Genomic DNA, 13,837 nt, shown 5'->3' with positions numbered 1-13,837 from the left:
AAGGTTAAGGTGTTTTTTGCAGAAACGTTTCAGATTTCGTGCCGTTCTCCTGCTTCATGCGTAAGCGCTCTCCGCTGTAAAGGTGAGTGCATGACACCAGGCCGATTAGTGACCAAGCGACCTGTGAGTGAGTCACCAGGATGGAAATGGGACGGGTCCGGCTCACAATGGCCTCTTGAGTACACGACACCTTCCAATGAGACGATATCGCCCTGCCTCTTTCCTCTTTTGGCTCATGTGTTACGTGACATTGGCAATGTACGTGTGTGTGCGTGTGTTATCCAGGTAGTGTGGCCGGCCCAGATAAGCCCCCTCCCACCCCCCAATGAGGTGAAAACCCTCCACTTCCAGCAGAATTCCCTCCCCCCAGCCCACAACCTGCCCCTCCCTAAGCCACTGACAGAGGCATGTCGCGGCTCTTCCTGCTTTTGGCAATGCTCCTCGTCTCTGGCAGCATCCAGGTTGGTCCCCGACGTGTAAACACAACATTAGGTACACAGATGTGCTTATTGAGTCAAATCAAAGAGAATGACATTGTCAGACAGGTATTGATTTTAATAATATGCTTATTATTGTGATTGTTGTTTGCAGCTATATATATATATATATATGTATATATATATATATATGTATATATATATATATATATATATATATAAATATATATATATATATATATAAATATATATATATATATATTTAGATATATTAGTGCTGTCACGCGATTAAATCACTAGCTAATTAATGAGAATAAATTAAGTTAAACTATTAAACTTCATTAAAATGTTTAAATTTTTAAAATTAATATCCAGAGTTAATGCTTTAATTTTTAACATTATATATATATATATATATATATATATATATATATATATATATATATATATATATATATATATATAATCAATGAGAATAAAATTTGCTAAAATATTTATATAATCTCCAGAATTAAGTTAAAATATTTAACCTCATTAAAAATTGTAAAATGAAATTAAAATTTAAATTAATCACCTGAGTTAACGCTTTAATTTTTAAAATATTTTTTTTAATTACCAAAATAATTATTATTTAATTTTATTTTTTTATATAATTTTATATATCTATATATATATATATATATATATATATATATATATATATATATATATATATATATATATATATATATATCAGGATCATTTGGCCTTGGCAGAGGTCTCTAGTGAATGAAGAACTTTTGATCGATAATTTTTCCATGTGGTTGATGTGTTTCTTTCTCACCTCCGTTGCCCTCTGAGACTATCCAGAGCAACGTGCTGATGTGCTCGTCTCAACAAACTGTCATGTCTTGCTAACTGCGTGTGTGTAATGTCACCCTGTCCGCCTTTCCTCAACACATCACAATGTGTGTCGCTCTCATAGATTATGTCACAGTCTAACACGTATACTATATATACATTTTCCCATGAGCTTTCTGCCGTGCCTTGTGTCATCGTGCTTCTTTCCCACCTGGTGACTATGGAGCGGCAATAAAAGCGTAAAAAGCACAAAGGTTCTATCTATTATGTAGCATATGTGCTCATTACTTCAACGCACCACTTTAGATGTCCCCCGCCGTCACCATGGATCAGCTGCACGAGAGCTGGAAGTTGTACATGGACGAGTGTGAGCGCAACAACAGCAGAGCCCCTCCGAGCACTGGTGAGCTAAACCACCTTCATGACAATAAAATAAAAATAAATAATATTAATAAATAATAAAAAAAAAATCTAATGTTTGAATTTTGTAGTGTTTCTCTTGGCTGCATTCCTTCCAGTGATTTTTTTTGTCCAATCAGATTTCAGCATCTGTGTTGCCATGACAATTATAAATAACTGCATTTTCCATAGATGAAATCAAACGACTTTTACCGGTACTGTGAAAACATCTGCACGGGTGTTGTCAACTCTCATATTACCTCCAAAGGCGGAAAAAAAAAAAAAAACGGTCAAGCTAATCCCCTCTAATTCTGTTTTCATATTTCATAACATTGGAACAAATCATTTTTAGTTCCATTGAGGCAAACTTGAAGTAGAGGATTGTGTTGAACAACAGAACCAAGATGAAAGCGCTCATAAACACAAGGTCAACAAGTGGAGGCTTTCAGCTTCATTTCAAGATGAAAGCGTCATCGTCGTCTCAGTTTTGCTTCTTTGTTATTATCACCCGCAGTGCTTGTGTGCAACAGAACCTTTGACAAGTACGCCTGTTGGCCCGACGGACTGCCAAACACTACGGTCAGCGTATCGTGTCCGTGGTATCTGCCCTGGTACCATAAAGGTACGATACTAATGTGACGACTGGCATTGCTTCTATACAACCCGCAATATTTTAAAGTAAGCAAGTGTGTGTTTTGGGAGTACAGTTCAGAACGGTCTGGTGTACCAGGAGTGCGACGCTAATGGCCAGTGGCTAACCGTGAAGAACACCAGCGAGTGTGATTCCAATGGGCCCAGTCAGGTAAGCGCAAGCGATACTGCCCGTCCACCTGTGAAGCCCAATCCAAAATGTAAATGTAGGCTCTGGAGTAAGCTATGTGGGGTCGGTAGAATCTGTCCACTAACATAAATAAATAAATAAATAAATAAATAAATAAATAAATAAATAAAAATAAAAATAAAAATAAAAATAAAAATAAAAATAAAATAAAAAATAAAAAAAATAAAAAATAAAAAATCAAGGTCGAAATTCATCAGAAAAATAACAATGAGCGTTCCGAAAACTGAAATTATTCTGTTTGTGTTTGCAGCAGTACTACGGTCAAATTCGGATCATGTACACAGTGGGATATTCCCTATCACTGGTGGCTCTGGTTTTGGCTTTAAGCATTCTCATATTCTTCAGGTAATTTTAGTAAAAGGTCGCAAAATATTGTTGTCGTTTTAAAGTTGCAACAAGTGCAGTGACGTGAGCCGTCGTCCAACAGGAAACTGCACTGCATGAGGAATAACATTCACATGAACCTGTTTGCGTCCTTCATCCTGCGAGCGTTGTCCATCCTGATTAAAGATGCGCTGATGGAGGCCAACATCACGTCGCAGGACCTGAGCCGGGACCAGGAGCAGGGCTTCTCCCGGGCTTCCATGTCACCCGTGGACCTACTGGTCAACAATGAGGTCGGTGGCCAATCGTCTTTATTTTTCTGTCCCAAAGCGTTTTTCTGTTTTACTTCATAATCACCTGGAGGATTTCTTCCTTTTGAACATAAATGCAATGATTCTGACCCGGCAGATAACCGTCAGCTGTCGTGTGGCCGCGGTGATGATGCAGTACAGCATCTTGGCCAATAGCTACTGGCTCCTGGTGGAAGGCATCTATCTTCACAACCTGCTGGTCATCACCGTGTTTACAGAGAGGAACTACTTCCAGATCTATTTGTGCATCGGCTGGGGTGAGGCGGACATGAGCAGCTGCAAGCCACTGGAAAACAGTGACACGCAATCGTGCAAGCAATAATATCAAAATAATTTCTTTTCAGGTACGCCGCTACTATTCCTTGTTCCCTGGGTGATTGCCAAATATCTCTATGAGAATCATGAGTAAGTTTCTGAGTTGTTTTCAGACTGTCTTTTCCTCCATTGTCTTTTTAAGACAAAGTAAAGTAAAAAAAAAATGGCTCTGTATATAAGAAAAAAACTAAAGTTCAAACCAAGGGAAAATAAATGAAGATTAATTCATCTTATTTAAAAGCAGATAAAGTGAATCTTTATAAAAACTACGCTAAAATAAACCAACTATGCTAACTTAAACTCAGACTGTCAAAACTATGCTAACCTAAAAAAATAATTAAACTAAAATAGATTAAGCTCATTTAAATGGCACCAAGCTAAACTACACTAACTTAAAAAAGCTAAAACTCCCTAACCCTCAAAACTAACGGAACAAAAATTAAGATATCATAAGATGAACTAACTGATATCATCTACATTTAGCTAAGTGAGAAAAGCTGAACTTAATAATAAAAACTATAAAGCAAAAAAACGCCACTTTAACACAAACTAACTAAGCCAAAGATGCTGGGGGAAAAAAACACAACTAAGAAGCTAAAAACTAAGATCCAACTATGCTAAAATAACTGAATCTAAGATAGGCTAGGCTAGTCTAAGCTAGGCTAGGCTAGGCTAAATTAAGCATAGCTAGCTAAATTATGACAAACTGAAAACAACAACAGCTTTTTGGTGGGGTTCTTAATATTTTGTGAGTAGATCCGACATTCTAGGACTACAAGTTGCTTGGTGGAGACAATAAACTAGTAAAATGAGCTCAGATAATCCTTTCATGATTCCCAGGAAGCAAATTCCCATGTTTGAGAAGCACACAAGACATAGCAGAGTAAATAGCAACTAAAGCAAAAGTCACTTATGACAGTAGCTCAAGTGAACAAAACACGGGATATATATGACATTGACACCTTTAGAGAAGTGGACATGAAAAAAAAATATGGAGCACTGTTGCCTGCGTAAAATCAAATGTTGGTAGATTGTCTTCCTCCCAAACAAAGACAAATGTTGATGCTAAATCTAACACCTCATTAGTGTGCTCACTTCACCACACAAACCTCACCGCACACGCTCTGCCAAATATGGCAATTATGTCCGAGCATTTTTTGGAAGCCGTCACAGGCGGCTCGCACCTCATTAATATTTTGTGTAAACATTTGCGCCCCCGTGACTTTGTTACGCAAGCGGCCTCAATGTAAACACTGACTGTTGATAATGTTGTGGCTCTTTTACAGGTGCTGGGGACAGAATATAAACATGAACTACTGGTGGATTATACGTTCCCCCATTCTGGTGGCAGTTGTGGTAATTCTCCACTCACTTCCAGCGAACTATTAAAAGGAAAGACGGCGGAACCTCCAAAGTCAAACAAAATAAAAGTCATACAACGGGAAGCTTAGCCAAAATGTCTTTTGAGAATGCAAGATATTTTTTTTATGGTTTCATTTTATTGTAAAATAACTATTGATGAGGTAATTCTCCCAAATGAACGAGAAAATCAAACCCACATTGACAAGGAAATTCTTCGATACAAACAAGGAAATTTACTCTCGTTGAAAAGGAAATTCTCCACAACCAACGAAGAAATGAAGAATTAAGCCACATTAATTATGAAATTCTGACAGTTCAACGAGAAAACATTTGTGCATATTCTCCCACGGTGACAAGGAAATTGACACTTATGCACAGTGCCTTGCGAAAGTATTAGCCCCCCTTGAACTTTTTGACCTTTTGCCACATTTCAGTCCCCCTTTTCAGCTCTTTAGTTGTAAAAACTTAAAAAAAATAAATAAATCATAAATTTCGTTCCATGATTATGTCTGACTTGGGGAGAAAAAAATCTTTAAGTTTGAAACCTGAAATGCGGCAAAAACTTCAAGGGGGCGGGGCTAATACTTTGGCAAGGAACTGTAATTTTCCACATCCACAATTTACATTCACCAATATTGAAATCCCATATCAGCGAGGAAATTTGATGTCGAGGAAAAAAAATTCTACATTGCCGAAATGCACCAATATTGATGAAGAATTTACACACATGAGGGAAGAATTTTTTTTATAGTGATGAGAAAATGTATTTGTCCAACACAAATGGATTTGCTTGTTTGTGCATAACTCTCCTTCAAGAATTTACAATACCCCTTAAATCTCCAAAAAGTGACACTTGAGTAGATTCCTCACATTTCTCTTGTCAAATACAGATGACGATTGGTTCAACTTTGCCCTCTAGCGCCACTCCAAAGCAGACGACGACCACACCTTAGCTCGGAGTTTCTCCTCAAAGGTCATCGGCGAGCGTTTACATAAGTGCGATTTGTCTTAACTCCTAAGTCAGGCCCGTCTCACGCTCACGCACACACACACATCCCGCTCTTTTCCACATATTAATCGTCTCGTCAAGTGGGCTGTACCTCGCAGGAATTCCTGTGTTTGCGTTGTCGCGGCGACCAGCGGGCCTAGTTCCCGTTTTAGTGCTTCCTTTTTTATCCCAATCCTACTGGCTCAAGATGCACGTTACTGGGGGAAAATCATCGCCAATGTTCCGATGACCCGGGAATGTGAATTCATAATTCATTTTATGCCGCTGTAGCTTGAGCATAATTCCAGAGGGATGTTATTGTGTTAATGCTAACGATTTGTTTAGGTCACAAGTTAGTCAACGTGGTGAAAAGGTCACATCACAAATAATTAGAGGACGCATGCTGTTTTGGGAAATGACACATTTTTTTTCTTCTCTTACGCTCATAGTTACGCAATGCAACACAACACGGAGAGACAATTATTTGGAGAATTGAGTTTGAAATGGCAAATTTTGTTGCAAATTTTCTTGTTTTTATCAACAAGAAAATTCTCACATTAATGTGGAAATCTCACTTCAACAAGAAGACACTCCCAAATTGATTTGAAAATGAGCTCGTGTCCACCATGAAAGTTATGTTCCCCTTTGGACGTTCCACTGCCTTTTGTTTTTTTTCATAATTCCACTCTAAATTTGCTGCACGTATCTCACGCAGATCAACTTCCTGATCTTCATCCATATCATCAAAATTCTGGTGTCCAAACTTAGAGCGCATCAAATGAGATACACAGATTACAAGTTCAGGTGAGCGCAAATGAGAAAAGCGCTTGTGACTATTTCGCATCTGATCGTGTTGCTGTTGCTTCCGTCGCAGGTTGGCCAAGTCGACTCTCACGCTCATCCCCCTGCTGGGCATCCATCAGGTGGTCTTTATTTACGTCACGGACGAGGCCACCGAAACCGCCATCGGTCTACGTCTCACCAAGCTGATCATCGATCTTTTCTTCTCTTCATTCCAGGTACAGCAACAGCGTTGTAGCTTCAGTTTTGAAACGCGACGTTAATTTTGCATTGAAGTCCTTTTGCTGAAGGAGAAATTTCCGAGCTAGTACTCCGGTCGAGACACAAATGGACCAAGAGAAGATCTCGCAGGTCTGAGCCGAATTCAAATGCTCCCGTTTGTTCTTCGTCTTGGCCGAGCGCAGCTTTCGGTGATGACTCAGCCTGTCGGCGGGGATTACATGAACATAATGTGCTGCTGCCTGTGTCATGTTGTCACATTACCATTGACTGTGCGGCCACCAAGGCAAAGATGTCGAGCTCACGGCAAGGGAGGAGGAGGAGGAGTGGGGACTGGTGGGGGGGCTTCATATGATCAGAGTGACACAGACAGCGAAATGAGAGTGGCAAACGTTTAGCCAGTAGACCTTGACTGATATTTTATACTATGCAAGGGAACGCTCTCATTAGTGAGCTGAACAAACCATGCCACATTGGACGCATCACTCGGGAGAGAGATGCAAATACACAACACCAACGAACAACAGTGAGGAGACTACTTTTATCCAAGGGGAGGCTGAGAGCAGAAAGGAAATACTGCGGCAAAGCCTCACTTTGATCATCGCCATCGAGCTCTTTCTCTGAGCGGGGTGAAGTGGCAGTAAAACAGGCCAAAATCCAGACTCTGTGTGAGAATGTAGAAAGAAGGGGTCTAAACTCAACATTTGACTGATTAATGATTGAATTGTCCGCGTTGTCTCTCTAGGGTCTCCTGGTGGCCATTTTGTACTGCTTCGTCAACAAAGAAGTGAGTTACCTCCTTTTCGTCCTCAACTCGTCCCGTTTCCGCACCCTCAATAACACGGATTTGCGCAGGTTCAGTCGGAAATCCTGAAGAAGTGGAAGCGCTGGAAGCTGGGCCGAAACATTGAGGAGGAATACCGCCACACGTACAGCAACACGCCCAACACCAAGACGGCCAGCCTGCTCCACCACGCCTCCCAGCGGCTGCCTCAGGCCGCCGACGCTTCCGCCAAGCCGCCGACGGCCGAGTGGCACGTCTTGGTGGCCAACGGCAAGGCGGCGGGCCAGCACCAAGGCGCGCTCACTAACTGCACCCTGGTGGAGGACATGGGCCTTGTGGACAAGGCCAAGAGCGAGCACGCCGAGAGCCGCGACTGACTCGAAGCTCTCTTCATCCTGCACTGAGAGCCGAGGACGGACGCACGCTGAGGGCTGCGTGGCGGTCTGAGGTGGTCCGTGTCGGCGTATCTCAAGGCAGACGAGCCATGTCAAACAATACAACGACAACCACAACAACGCCGAAACCTCACACAGCAACTCTGTTGAAGACAAACGGAGTTCCTTCGAGCCTTCTGCTTTTTTTAGTTTGTGTGCGCGTTGCAGTCGCGGAGGCACACACAAAATCAACCGACGGCAGAGCGCCACTCACTCAAGCGCAGACCTCCGCCAAGGCATCCCAAACATTTTAATAGGGCGGCTTAAACGTACAGTAAGTGTTGTGCTTTTGCTTACGGTATCATGAGCCAGTCTTATTTAAGGCCACTTTTGGTCAATTTTAAAAACTCTCCTTCAGGAAATGTAGGCGATGTGGACTCAATATTTTGGTGATATTTATGAATTTCTATCTAAATCTACTTGAGTTATACTTAAAAAAAAATGACTCATTGGTTCAACACAATTGGGCAACAATGAGCTTCTTTAAAGTCATTTTAAGGATAACAAGAAAAATATTTTTATAAGGATAAGGACATTTTATTTAAATGGCAGATACCTTAAACTTCTCACAAATGTCAAATATGTTGAAAATGTCGTCTGACTTACTTTTCAAAATCATTTTTTAAGGATCCATGGACACCCTAACGAACATCGGCAATCGTAAAGAGCGCAAAAACGACTCTTAAAATTAGGAATACTCAAACATACCCAGCTAAAATTGTGACGTCAAATGTGTGACGCAACCAAGAAATTGGCTTGATACGGCGCTGCGGAGGCAAGGATAATTAAAAAAAAATACAAAAATTAATAAGGATCCGCGGACAACCTGCCTAATGCTAAAAATGTAAACCGCCAAAATCCCAAATCCTCCAAAACATCTGTTAAAATTACAAATGCTAACATGTAGCCACCTAGCATTGTAACATCAAATGACGTGACCATAAAATTTCGGAGTTGCGTGCCTCGGCACACGTCTTGTGAGTTAAGGACACAGGTGAGATTTGATCATTCATATTGGTGAAGAGAAGCGAGTCCACGTTGTTTTTGCGAACCTTTTTGCCAACATGTCAACGCGCCGTGTTCATGGGAAAGTGGCAGCTGTTCTGGCCAGGTCATTCCTGGTTTACATGTAGATCCCACCCACCACCCTCCCCTCCCAAAAGAGGTCAAGGGAGGCTATGGGATGAATTATAAATAACACATAATTGCTTGTGCAGCCTTCAAAGTGCTTCTGTCGCTAAATCGGGCCCCTGCGCATGCAAACGGTGCGGACAAAAGTATCAGGAAACCCGACTATGACGCTAGCATTTGAGCACCATTCAACTTTATCGCAAAAGTCATCACGTGTCCCATTAGAAAACTCAGGTCGTCCCTCAAATAAACGACGTGCCCAATTAGTTGCCTGGTGGGTCGTCCCCTTCATAAATAAACACCGTGCCGCAATTAGACACCAAGCGTGTCATTCAAGTCAAATAAAAAGCATCCCTCAAATAGACCTGCCCCCCCTAATTTATCTTCCGTTTACGATAAATATATATCTCCCTGAAATAGACACCATGCGCCAATTATATAAACACCCCGCTCAAGTAACTGCCGTGCCCCAGTTAGTCAAACAAACCGCTTGCAAAATTTGTTGTTTGGTGCGTCGTCCACTTTGGGGGGGATGGGCAACTTTTTGATTGGCGGGCCACAATGTGTTCTAAAATTTGACAGAGGGGTCAGACCAGGAGCAGAAGGATGGAGTGTTTTGGTAACCTCCTCTCATCGGAGAAAAAAAAATATGTTTAATTTTAAATGAAAATGAATAATATATATGTCTTTGACATTATTTAGAAAATAAAACATGCGCAAGGTTTATTCATTTAATTTTTTTCAAGTTCGGCGGGCCGGATTAAAACGTTTAACGGGCCGCATGTGGCCCCCGGGCCGTAGTTTACTCACGCTTGTGCTACAGACAAATAAACACCTCCCTCACCCACCGCCAAATTCATGCAAAAGTGATGGATAAAGTCCAGCCCAGATTTTTACTCATTGATTATTATTAATTGATAAAGACACATGTCCCAATACTTTTGTCCATGTGGCAAATCAAGACTCCGATCGCACAAAGAGTACAGCGTCACGAGCGCGACTGCGCCCGAAGGCGGCACGTGAGGAGTTGTTTGGCGTAAAGTTCAGACTGTCGCAGAGATTTTTAGCCCACGCGTCATCGTCCGCGGGGCAGTCGGCTCAAAAACGGACGTGCAAGGACCAGCTCCTTGTCACAAAAAGGTTACTCAAACACAACACGCGCGGCCTCACTTTTCTCCTCAGGGGCCGTGGACACTTACGAACAAAGCTGAAGAAACAAAGAAAAAAAACAAAAAACAATTTGGGGTACGTTTTGTTTTTTTGTGTGCGTAACTTCATTCACTTTATTAGGAACACCGGCCGGCGCCATCTTGTTTGAAGGCAGAATTGGTGAAATATTTCAGCCGTGTACCGAATGAAGCATGCGGCTTGCGTGTGTACTGTATATATATTTACGTGTTTGTTTTTCGACAGGCCGTTTTTGAGTGGCTTGCTTGCTGCTGCGTGCTCATGTGGACAAATTCAGTATTACAAGGTGGCCGATCAGGTTGGAAACCGGTAACAGTATTGATAATATTGATACGGTGGTGCTGCAGCATGAAGGCACCGCGTTACGTTTCGACCTGTTGCGTTATTAAGCTTTCATACATGTACAGCGTGTATAGCGTCAGTGGGGTCAATGTGTCCTTTACTTACAAATGGATCAATAAGCTGTGACCTGGATGTTGTTCTTGTGGGGTCATGTGACCTATTTTTTTTTTTTCTAAGTGCTTCTACTCTTGGAATGTATCCCGTCAAATGACCTGACATGTTTCTTCAAGGTGTACAGTCTGTTTGGTATGAGTGCTCAGGTGGAAACAGTTCAACATTATACTTTGTGTGTTTGTGTGTGAGCGTGTGTGCGTGCGTGTGTATATGTTGTGTCCGAAATGGTGGAAGAACAATAAAATCCAAATGTCCATTTTTTTTTTTTTTTGGAGTCTTTTTGTTTGCATATGAAATGAAGATCTATTCATTTTAGCGGCAAGTCAGGGCACAACGGCACAATAATGTATTCCACCTTAAAGCAAACAAGGCCCTAGTGGAGCTGTTTAAAAAAAAAAAAAAAAAAAAATTTCCAATAAAAATAAATTAAAGCAGCAGGAACAATTCAGGAAAATAATCAGTCAAAATAATCCATCAGAAACGCACTTTTCTGGCACCCACATAACACAATATGGTGCCAAAGGACTACTTTTGTCCCAATGGAGCACCACAACTCACTTCAACCTAACTCCTTAACACCAAGATGCTGCCAAAGCACTGTTTTTGTCTAAATGCCGCTCCTCAACTCACATGAACATATTTTCAGGGCACCAAAGTACTGCTTTTGTCTGATTTGACATTTCATTGGCACCAAGTTGCCAAACAGTGACACCAAAGAACTAACGGAAATAGTCACTTCAACATTGTTCCTCCCCAAAAATCTGTTAAATAAGGATTTTGAATTACTAATCGGAAGGGATTCACTGAATCATTAATGTCATCCATCACCTTTCTATTACAGGGTCGTCGTGTGATATGACTAAACACACGCACACACACACGCACACACACATGCAAGGTCCCCTGCAAGCTCTGGCTACTAGCCCGTCAAATAAGATCAAGTTAAAGTGCAATCACACACACACAGTGCATAAATAGAAGCGATGTAATAACACACAGTTGAAGCGGAAGCAGCGACATGACGAAAGTCATTGTCTGAGAAGTTCAAGCTTCTCTCTGAGGAAGACGAACATCATCGTGGCTCCTGGGAGGCGCTGACATGGCAAATGTTCATATTTTATTCAAACCAGACAATTCATTTGAAAACAATTATGTGTGGATGGTTCAAATGTGGAATTTTGTTCAATGAAAATGGAACAAGGAGGTCAATATGTAAAATCCCGTTTAATTGGGTCATTTTATTGTCAAAATTTGAGTTTTGTGGGAATTAGAAATTGTTTCCAAAATGTCCAGAATGAGACATTTTGAGGTTGGAAGAAGAAGGTAAATAAGTCAAATCACATATTACATTTTACAAAATTATTGTGAAAATAGGGCCGTAAATTTAAGAAACGAGCTTAGCAGTACAAATTGTTATTTGACTTAACCAATTCTCTCTTAACTTACTATCGCTTGTGTCATAAGTATGGCTAGTAATGTGAGTCACAACTCTTTAAAAAATAAATAAATAAAACGAATGTTAACATGGCAAAAGTTTGAAGCAAAAAGAGTAAAGCATTTAAAAAAAAAAATTTAAAAAGACACCACATTAGCCCAAATTAGCACAAGCTAACAGTGTTAGCTTTGTTAGCTTCTGTTATGTGGCAAATTGTCATACTTGCGGAAGTAGCGGAAACATTCTGGTCTCCACTTCGGTAAGTAAAACCAAGAAAGAGTTTCTGGTTAAAATGAAAAAAAAAAGAATCTCTTCTTAATTAATCCTCCAATGACATCTTTGAACTTATTTCCATCTTATCAGCAGAACAAAGACGACCTGTGTTGTCGTAGTCGACGCGCGTAAATTGACATGATAGATGACATGCGTCTCCACCGAGGCACGAACATGAATACCACTTCATTATTCACGACTTCCAGTAAACTGAAATGTAAATAAAAGCGACTACTGAGGACGCTAACACGCTCGGATTAGCGTAGTCGAGTCCTCCGGGCGGTTCAGGAAGGTTAAGCGTGCCCGCGGGGCGTTGAAGCCGCGCTTCTTCCGTCTGACTTTGCGAGTGTCGTCTTTGGCTGCAAGTGAGCAAACGATCATTTGAGCTTTAATAATGTCAGCAGACGCTTTTAGGAGGCCATTAGCGCGTCGGAAGTGAACATGCAACGTGCGGCCGCACGTAGAGGAGGCGACAAGTGTACAATTGAATTTGCACTTGAGGGATTAAAATGAGGCAGTTGGGCGCTCCTAGTTTGGAGTTTTGGCTCCAGCTTTACTTGGTAAAGTTTGTAGTTTTCGAAGAAGGAAGTTTTCTGCTGTTATCGCGGCTTCCTAGCACATTCCGAAAACTTGCTCGTGAGGTGCGATGAGGCTCGAAATTATCCTGACGTGCGAGTGTGAGCGTGAAATGTCATTTGTGTCAATGTGCCCTGTGATTGGCTGGCAACCAAATGACAATGAAACATTTTTAAATGCAACGACAACGTTTGTATTTACACTTTAAGTGCTCGATGTTAAACTGAGTTATGTTAATGAAGGTTTTATGAGCGCGGTGACAGTTTAGATTTGCCTTGTGATGGTGCCACTGTGATTTTTCTGATTTAGATTTTTTTTATTATTTTTTTTGTAAAGATTTGCCAGTGTTTCAACTAAAAAAAAAGTGTCAGATGTGCTCATTTCCACTCATTTAGATGAAAAGGACATCAAGCGGCTGCTTTTCAAGGCTGATATAAAAACATGCTTATTGCAGCATTGAAAATGAGTTTCAAATGACGCCTTTAAAATAAAACAACATCATGTCCTGCGCCTCGAGCACAAACACACACACACACACAAAAACACAGATAAACAAACATATTTTGGGGGGTCTTCACATTAAGAAACAATTGCTGTCATTTCCTGTCTGTGACTGCCTTCGTGCCCAGCGGGCAAATTGAGTTGATTTCAAGATTTAAAAAAATAAAAATAAAATAGTGGAGGCAAATCATGCAACAGCTGCGTTTGGAACGCGACGTCAAG

At 40.9% G+C, this 13,837-nt stretch overlaps 1 protein-coding gene across 2 annotated transcripts in view; it reads left to right on the top strand.

Annotated features, from left to right (window-relative positions):
* The window catches only part of gcgra (glucagon receptor a), a 30,997-nt gene extending 19,906 nt beyond the window's left edge, over nt 1-11,091 (top strand). Inside the window, exons 2-14 of one of the 2 annotated variants that reach the window (XM_088317803.1) lie at nt 286-461; nt 1,584-1,680; nt 2,191-2,298; nt 2,384-2,478; nt 2,768-2,862; nt 2,945-3,134; nt 3,250-3,409; nt 3,497-3,557; nt 4,754-4,823; nt 6,533-6,621; nt 6,692-6,836; nt 7,583-7,624; nt 7,693-11,091. In XM_088317803.1, coding sequence (XP_088173929.1) covers nt 408-461; nt 1,584-1,680; nt 2,191-2,298; nt 2,384-2,478; nt 2,768-2,862; nt 2,945-3,134; nt 3,250-3,409; nt 3,497-3,557; nt 4,754-4,823; nt 6,533-6,621; nt 6,692-6,836; nt 7,583-7,624; nt 7,693-7,998 — 1,512 coding nt within the window. In that variant the 5' untranslated portion in view covers nt 286-407 and the 3' untranslated portion in view covers nt 7,999-11,091. The remainder of the gene's footprint in view (nt 1-285; nt 462-1,583; nt 1,681-2,190; nt 2,299-2,383; nt 2,479-2,767; nt 2,863-2,944; nt 3,135-3,249; nt 3,410-3,496; nt 3,558-4,753; nt 4,824-6,532; nt 6,622-6,691; nt 6,837-7,582; nt 7,625-7,692) is intronic. The other variant, XM_088317804.1, reaches the window with a different exon arrangement.
* The last annotated feature ends 2,746 nt before the right edge of the window (nt 11,092-13,837 follow it).

The sequence above is a fragment of the Idiotropiscis lumnitzeri genome, chromosome 15 (assembly GCF_059441095.1).
Source record: "Idiotropiscis lumnitzeri isolate Australia: NSW breed Sydney's pygmy pipehorse chromosome 15, RoL_Ilum_1.0, whole genome shotgun sequence".
Lineage (NCBI taxonomy): Eukaryota > Metazoa > Chordata > Actinopteri > Syngnathiformes > Syngnathidae > Idiotropiscis > Idiotropiscis lumnitzeri.
Note: the sequence above shows the minus strand (reverse complement) of the source record. Positions and strands in the feature narration are given on the sequence as shown.